The sequence below is a fragment of the Carya illinoinensis genome, chromosome 1 (assembly GCF_018687715.1).
Source record: "Carya illinoinensis cultivar Pawnee chromosome 1, C.illinoinensisPawnee_v1, whole genome shotgun sequence".
Taxonomy (NCBI): Eukaryota; Viridiplantae; Streptophyta; class Magnoliopsida; order Fagales; family Juglandaceae; genus Carya; species Carya illinoinensis.
This window is the reverse complement of record NC_056752.1, coordinates 7,610,997-7,619,793: the sequence shown is the minus strand read 5'-3', so window position 1 is coordinate 7,619,793 and position 8,797 is coordinate 7,610,997. Positions and strand designations below refer to the sequence as shown.

Here is an 8,797-nt window from a genome sequence, read left to right as displayed (position 1 = left end):
AAGCACTACTTAAAGGTGTCTACCTACCCCTCCCCTCCCTTTTTTTTTAAGTGACTTATCTTATTTATTTCTTAAAGAACTGAGTTTTAATTTTTTAAAGAAGGAAAAAAAATAGGGGTACACGTTGTATGTCAAACTAAAGACGTATGTCGTCGGACAATATATAATGTTAACGTGTAGATGCTGTTGTACGTCTCGAACGGTACTTAAATTAATTAATAATGTGAGGGTGATGAAGGGAGTAACGTAATGATGATCAATCATACAATAACATGGATTAAAAACTTTAATTTCAGACTTTATGGACCAAATATTAAACGATAGTTATGTAGAGTTGAAAGTGATAAAATATTTAATCCATAAAAGGGTCAAATTAGAGAGAGTGTCATGCACTTGTAAAGGGTAAGATTCAATTCTTTAGTTGACGAGTGCCGGAAAAATATATGGCGACGATATATATATATATTTTTTATAATTTGGCCTTGCATTAATATATAATATAAACATGTAAGAATATAAATAATAATTATAAATGATGGATATATAAACGAATATATAATATATATATATATATATATATATATATATAATATGACCATTCAATATGTCCTGTGAAGGCATCCTACAAAATTACACATTACAAGAAAATTAGACTTTTGTAACTAATTTATTGTAATTAAAAAATTATTTATAATCAATTTTAACTGAAAATAGACATTTTGCTAAAATGAATTAGTCACAAATAAGTAATTTTTTTACAGTGACAACACTCATGCATTGAGCCCATTTTTTAGTGAAACGACACAAGGAATCAGCAACAACTCATGCAACTACTTGCCCATTTCTAAGGAAGCCCCACACAAAAATATGTTGATTGAAAATAAAACCACTAATATATATATATACAATATATAAGCTAGCAAGCAAATTAATATAATATTGGAAGTAACATGACATGCATGATCTAGACGTACGTGGAACACGGTACCTGTCCTTCCTCCACATTATGAGAGAGTACTAGATCGATCTTGGAAATGCAGCCAGCTAGCTGTTTGCGCTACTCAAATTGCTAATCTTCCTTCATATTTTGATCCGAAAAATACTCGTCTTGTCTACTAAAAGCAAGTACGTGGTAAATGAGACAGGATTAAATATTGGTAGCTGAAATATTGCGCCAGCTAGTCAAATTAATTATGTGGATCCAGTTGATGGTTCGGAATATGGTTAGTAATGATTAATATAAATACTTTTGATTTGATTGTACACTTGCAATTTGTCACTTTTTAATGAGATGCTCATCCGTATGTGTGTGCACGTGTATATTAATTGCTGATAAATTCTATTCCAACCTCTGAATTTAATTGCTGCTTTCTAGTATCCGATAAACACGACTAGCTAGCTAGCTAGCTACACTCACGAAAGTAATTCATTGTACTTACACTCCAACCAATTTGGAGACAATCAATGCATGGATTCCTTTAATGGGTTGACACGTACAGCTCAAACGCATAATTCTCAAAAAGCACTGCAGAGTTCATGAGTACAATCTGTGGGCAATATATAAAACTAAAGTTATGCTATCAATTAAGCACTAACTCAAAAAGGAGAGGGCAAAAATTCGTTGCAATTTGCAAGCCATGATCTCGACATGACTTGGCCTTTTTTCTAAATTCCATGGACCTGCATAGAGCAAAGGTCATGATCACCTTGAGCGAAAAAAGAAAATACCAAGTTCCTGACCAGTATTACTGCTCCCATCCTGATCAATCAAATGGAAGGACTCAGAATTTGCTGAACCACAAACTCTCTCAAAGTTTGCCCTAAGATACATTAACTCGTCTTCTCTTTGAAGCTCTTTCCCACTTATTACGCCAGCACCCACAACAACGTGATCTGCACTCATTACCCTAAGTGCCTCCATATCTGCCTTGGAAGGCTGGCGCTTAACCGCAAACCCAACTTTCCTCCCATTGCAATACATTTTCCACACTGGCATGGACAAAAGAGAGCAAGAATTAGCGGCAGTACTTAATCCCTGCCTTGTGGCAGTACTCTCTAGTGCAATTCGAAGAATACCCTCTTGCATTTCTCTTGCTAGGGTTGTTGTGGGGACAGCCAATTCAAGGAGTAGAACTGGGTTGGTGGAGTTGTAACTGGTTTGAATACAAAGCCTAACTTTCCCATGGCGAAATCCAAATATTGTGCCAACGATGGTAGGGGAAGAAGAAGTACTAAAGGCGGGGTACCGTGAATTATAGCAGTTTTGGAGGTAGTGATTTTCTTCTTGTTGGATATCTTGGTCTTCTATAAAGGTACTGCAGTTGCAGCTGGGTATGAGGAGCTCCATGAGAGAGCGCAGAAGCCTCCATGACCGGACTTGTTTTTGGCAGTCGACGGCGGCGACACCATTGGACGATTTTGCCCGCGGGGTGCCACTCATTGACGTTGGAAAGGCCATGGATGTGGGCAAGGCGTCGGTCTGTGCTTGCAGACATGTACAGGGCTTTTATATGTATATATAGAGTGATCGATGATCGAGATGAGTACGTCCTTTGTCTATTTATTGCATGACACGCGTTCTCTTGTGAACTTCTTCAACGAAAATACACGAGTTGTTCCTGAGTCACAAAAGGCATTTTAAAATATATATATATATATAATTAGGACATGCATTACTTTATTTTGTGCACACGATCGATCGAGAGTGCTCAAATTCTGACAAAAAAAGAAAAAAGGAAACAATTAAAAATTAATGCAACATGAAGTCCTTCATTCCCAATAGTTGACTACGATTTTATTGAAATAAAGAAACCTATCTCACAAGGAAGAGGGTTATCAAATTGAAGAGTATGCATAGAGTTTATATAGATCATGAAACCATTTGCTAAAAAAGGGTTCCATAAAATTTGTCTATATATATATATGAAACTAAGTTACTGAACTTCTTTGTCATAGCTAGTTACACCTACTATAAGAAAACTGTTTATTTAATATCAGTCATTTTCTTAAAAAATATTATTTTTTGTCAAAATAAATTTATTTTTATCACAAATTATCATTTTTATCGTATATAAATTGTCATAAATATTTATTTTTCTTATAATTACCTTTTTCAAAATTCAAGAAGTCGGGTCTGCGATGAAGTTGGTTATCACACTTAATTAATTAGAATATGGGGCCATCAACCAATTATATGAATAGATGAAGTTAGGGGTGGGCAACGGGGCCCCACCGCACATGGCAAAACACCAGCAAGAGCGGGGGTTGGGTAGGGGGCTACCCCACCCCCTATTGGGTAGCACCTCTAGTCGGAATAATAATTAACTTGCTCCTGATCCCACAAGAAGGGGAAAAAAAAAAAAAAAAAAGAGAAGAGAGATAGTTAATTTCTTGAACCTTTCGATGAGGAAGAATTGGTCGATGGCACTTGATCAAAGATTAAGTCCGGATGCAACTATATATTATATCAAATGATAATCAAATATTGGAGAGAGCATGCATGAAAGATCAGAAAATTAATATGGGTACTTGATTCCAGCTTGAGGAGTACAGCTGCCTGCTTTTTATTAAAATTCTCATAAATTGTAACCTGCAGCCGGCCTTGATCTGATATTATATATATATATATATATAGCCTAGTTATAATCGTCATTTTTGTTTAAATTATTCCTTTAAGTGATGCTCATCAGTCAATTAATTAAACATTTATTCCCATAAGTTAGAATTTATTAGCATTAATTTACGTATCTATATATATAAAATTACATTTGTCAAATCAACTTTGGTTTCCTTAAAAAAAAAAAAAATGCAAGAGCTTTAATTAGGAATATTTATGAGATTTGTACAATAATTAACTACCAATATTATTCCGGCTTCACATAATCATTAATTGGGCATATATCCATGTGATCATCACCCCTGCTTTTTCTCACGTACTTCTTTTATGAAAGAATCTTATATGACCCCTTTTTTCTGTCGATAAAGCTGGAATCCCACATATATAAATGAAGAATGTGCATGCATGCACTCTGCAAAGATCATACATATTACTTACTTGTTAGCCCTACACTCGAGCAAATGTTATTTTATATGAGATGGTTTTAAATAAAAATTAAAGATTGATTAAAATATTATTTTAAAATTTAAAAAAATTTATTTGAAATTTTAAAAAAAAAAATTGAATTATTTCTTATGTTTTATGTGTGAATTTTAAAAAAATTATAATAATAAAATGAGATGATATATTTTTTTAATCCAAAAATGGAATGTTAATGTACATAGCATGTGTTCGTGGTACCATGATCGATGCCACGTGAGTTTTGAACGACTTTGGGGCTTAAAAAATATGGGGATCACTCGAGCAAATCATAATTTATAATATCGGTTTGGTTTGATCTACTTTCTAGCCTGTTTTCTCCACTCATGTCCTCTCTGCTTAATTAAATATTCCAGCTCTCTGTGCTGACATAAATGCTTAAGAAAATTAATGACTTGACCGGCTAGTAGAGGAAAATGTTAATTTGCCCGATCTGCAAGCTGTAGAATACTGTTTTTTTTTTAATATTATTTTTGCTTTCGATTTTAATTACTAGTAATCGATGCTTTTAGCAATATTACATAATAAACATTAACTTAATTAACTGGTGACTACTCGTTCTTGCAGTAATTATAACTCAAACTGAATATTTACAGTGGATAGAATTTATGTGGCCATGTTCAGGGAAGGTTACAACGCTGGTCGCCTCCGTGCCTCTCTTTTTGCCAAAAAAAAAAAAAAAAAACTTGATTAATTGAAATAAAAAAGAAAAAAAGGAAAAAAAAAGTGTGATTGATCCAGTGGCAGCAATGCGTCTCGCTGTCTGGGTCCATGCAGCTGTATAAGGAATGCAATCAATAAAAGCCCAGTTGTACATTAATTAGAGATATCAGCACACGATCACAGCAATACTGAGCCATATTCTCAGCAACCCTCCCTTGTCAAGTAGTGCATGATCATAGGAGTAAATCATGTGTATTTAAGTTTCACTAGCTGTATATTTTTGTATAGAAATCTTTTCCTTTTATGTAGTCTTTTCATAGATAGACATCAGTTGTAACAGTAATATATATATATATATATATATGAATACAATCACAGCCTCTATCTCAACTTGTGAGATAGTGTTTCTCAAAAATATTTACATGGTATCAAGAGCCTGTACGGGTTGAAATAGAGCTGTGTGAATTTTTTTTTTTTTTTCCCATGGAGAATTTTGAATCTTCTCATATTTCAACTTCCTCTTATCCCTACCCTTATCCTGTCTCCCAAAATGTGTCCAATTATGTTTCTCTTAAACTGACTTCCACAATTTTTTGCTTTGGAAAACTCAAATGCTGAACATCTTAGAAAGTTATGACCTTCAAGGGTTCATAATAGGTGACATTAAACCTCCACCTCAATGTTTAAGAAGGTAACCCTTCTCAGCCTAACCCATTGTATTCAAAATAGCGTAGGTCAGATCGATTGGTTAAAGTTTAGCTTACGGCTACCTTATCTGAGGAAGTGTTAGGCATTGTTGTTGGCCTGCACACTGCCTCAGAAGTTTGGCATGCTCTAGTTCATGCTTTTGCACGTGTTTCCTCTGATAGAAGTCTTGCTCTTAAGCAAAGACTTACATCCATCACCAAAGGATCTAACTCCTTAAGTGAATATTTGAGAAAGTTCAAAACTGTCTGTGATGAACTTGCTGCTATTGGCAAGCCTATAGCCAAACATAAGTAGTCATGGTGGCTGCTTAATGGGCTTGGTAAAGAATTTGAAGTCTTTATTGCCACTATGCTTAGGCCTCCAGTACCTGCCTACTCAGAAGTTGTAACTCTGTTGGAGAGTTACACAGACAGGTACAAACTTGATGTTAACAATTCTTCCATGGTTTTTTATGGACAAAAGCAATCTAAGAACAAGAAACCCACTGCCACTTCTGGTTTTTTCACTTCAAAAGGCAAAGGTTTTGTTCAAGGGTCCTCTGCTGGCTCAAAATCAAATACCCCACAAACTCAAAATTACAGCAACAACCATCGTGCTTCCTCATCCAATCACGGATATGCAAACAGACAAGAAATTACCTGTCAAATCTGTAACAAAAGAAATCACACTGCTTTGAAGTGCTTTGAAAGGTTTAATCATTCTTTTACCGATGATAATCTCCCTCAAAGTTTTGCAACTATCAAACTGGAAGAACGTCATGAGAATACTTCCTGGCATCTTGACATTGGGGCTACTGATCACATGATAGCAAATGAAGGTATTCTTCATTCCCTCACTCCATACCAAGGCCATGATGGAATAATGGTAGGAAATGGAAAAGTTTTACCAATCACTCATGTTGGTCAGGCCATTGTTGGCTCTTCTAATTCTCAGCTTCTGTTAAATGATGTGTTAGTAGTTCCTGAAATCAAGAAGAACTTATTATCTGTTAGCAAGTTAACTACTGCTTATCCTCTACAATTTGAGTTTGATGGAACTGGTTTTGTGCTAAAGGACAGGGAAACTTAGAAGACAGTAGCAACAAGCAAGAATCAGAGGGGTCTATACATTTTTGATTCTCCTTCAAGTCATCAAAATAAAGAGAGTTTCTACTCCTCTAGATTTCAATCAACCAATAAGGAGCAATGGCATCAAAGGCTTGGACATCCCAACTAAGGAATTTTAGACTTTCTTTGTAATAAAAAGTTCATTACCCTTGAGTCAAAACAAACTTCATCACAAATTTGTACAAGTTGTCAAATGGAAAAATCATACAAGTTGCCTTTTATTTCCAGAAATCACACTGTTACTGTTCCTTTTGATAAAGTTCATTGTGATTTATGGGGACCAGCTCCTACTCTTTCAAGGGAAGAGTATAAATTTTATGTCATTTTTGTTGATGAAGCTACAAACTTTACTTGGTTGATTCCTCTCAAGCACAAATCTGATCTGCACTCAACATTTCTTTAGTTTCATATGTTTGTTAAGTGTCAATTTGATGCCAAAATTCGCATTTTTTAAACTGATGAAGGAGGGGAGTTTAATGATACAAAGTTACCTGCATATCTTCAGAACAATGGCATTATTCATCAATCTGCTTGTCCCAAAACCCCTGAACAGAATGGGAAAGCAGAAAGGAAGCATAGGAGTATCACCAATCTCGGGCTAACCATGATGTTTCATGCAAAACTGCCACCAAGGTTCTGGTTAGACTATTTTTCTACTGCAGTTTTTTTGCTAAACAGATTGCCTACTCTTGTGCTTAATATGGACTCACCATTCTTTAGACTTTATGCCAAAAATCCTGCTTATAGCATACTCAGAATCCTTGGGTCTAGATGTTTTCCCTATCTTGGAGAGTATAGGTCTAACAAACTTGAACCAAAGTCCTTGCCTTTGGTTATAGATGCCTTTATCCACCCACTGGTCGAATTTATACCTCAAGACATGTGGTTTTTGATGAGTCAGTTTTACCTTACTCTAAACCCACCATGCTCTATGAATCACCTACAATTGAGGGGGAAATTTCCACTTTTACAGAATGGGAGGAGTCTGCAAAGCACTCTCAGGATTCTGCAATGCAACTCCTACCCTCTGCTTATGCTATCCCTTCTTTATCCTTAAATCAACCTGGAAATAATTCTTCACCCTCTCATGTTATTCCCACTACCTTCCCACAAACAGATTACTTGCCTCATCCATACTCAAATGACTCTGTTCAGCTTGCTACCCAACCTACTCCAACTCCACACCCTATGCAAAACAGGGCTAGATGTGGCATCCACAAGCCTAACCCTCATTATACAAACCTTTATCACCTTGCTCCTATACCTACAGAACCAAAGTCTATCAAATCTGCATTGAAACATCCTGGTTGGTTTGCTGCAATGGAGGAGGAACTTGATGCTCTTGCCAAAAACAATACTTGGACTTTGGTTTCAAAACCTAATGGTATGAACAAAATAGGCTGTAAGTGGGTCTATAAAGCTAAGTTCAAGGCTGACAGTACTCTTGAGAGACTTAAAGCAAGACTAGTTGCCAAAGGTTTCAGTCAAGTAGATGGGGTGGATTTCTCAAAAACTTTTTCACTAGTTGTTAAACCTGCAAGTATTAGAACTGTCCTAACTCTTGCCACTGTTAAACACTGGGAACTTCACCAACTAGATGTTAAAAATGCATTTTTACATAGTTTTCTTAACACACCTGTTTACATGCAACAACCACCTGGTTTTGAAGATCCAAAGTATCCACAGCATGTGTGCAAGCTCAGCCGTGCCTTGTATGGTCTCAAACAAGCTCCTAGAGCTTGGTTTGATAGGTTGAGTGACTTTCTTTTGCAGCTTGGTTTCTTCTCAAGCTCAGCAAACCCAAGTCTTTTTATTTGTCACTCAAACCATGGAGTTCTTATCCTTCTCCTCTATGTGGATGACATGGTGGTCACAGGAGATAATCCACAAAGAAATCAGTGGCTAATATCTCAACTGAGCACTCAATTCTCTATTAAAGATCTGGGTTTTCTACATCATTTCTTAGGGATTGAAGTTCACAAGGTTGGTACTGATATCTTCCTAAATCAGCATAGGTACATCATGGACTTTCTCACTCGAGCCAACAGGCATGAATGCAAGCCTTTAGCAACACCTATGCCAACAACAGGCCAACATATTTCAGCTTCAGACCAATTATTTCCTGATCCCACATTTTATAGGAGTCTTGTTGGTGGACTGCAGTACCTCATCTTCACTAGACCAGACTTATAATTTAGTGTGAACTATGTCTGTCAGTTCCTAC

General features: G+C 36.0%; 1 protein-coding gene across 1 annotated transcript; it reads right to left on the bottom strand.

Annotated features, from left to right (window-relative positions):
- Nucleotides 1-1,487: 1,487 nt before the first annotated feature.
- On the bottom strand, nucleotides 1,488-2,476 carry LOC122301676 (protein MIZU-KUSSEI 1). The gene has a single exon (XM_043113073.1). The coding sequence runs from the start codon at nucleotides 2,456-2,458 to the stop codon at nucleotides 1,703-1,705; it is 756 nt and encodes a 251-aa protein (XP_042969007.1). The 5' UTR covers nucleotides 2,459-2,476; the 3' UTR covers nucleotides 1,488-1,702.
- Nucleotides 2,477-8,797: the final 6,321 nt, after the last annotated feature.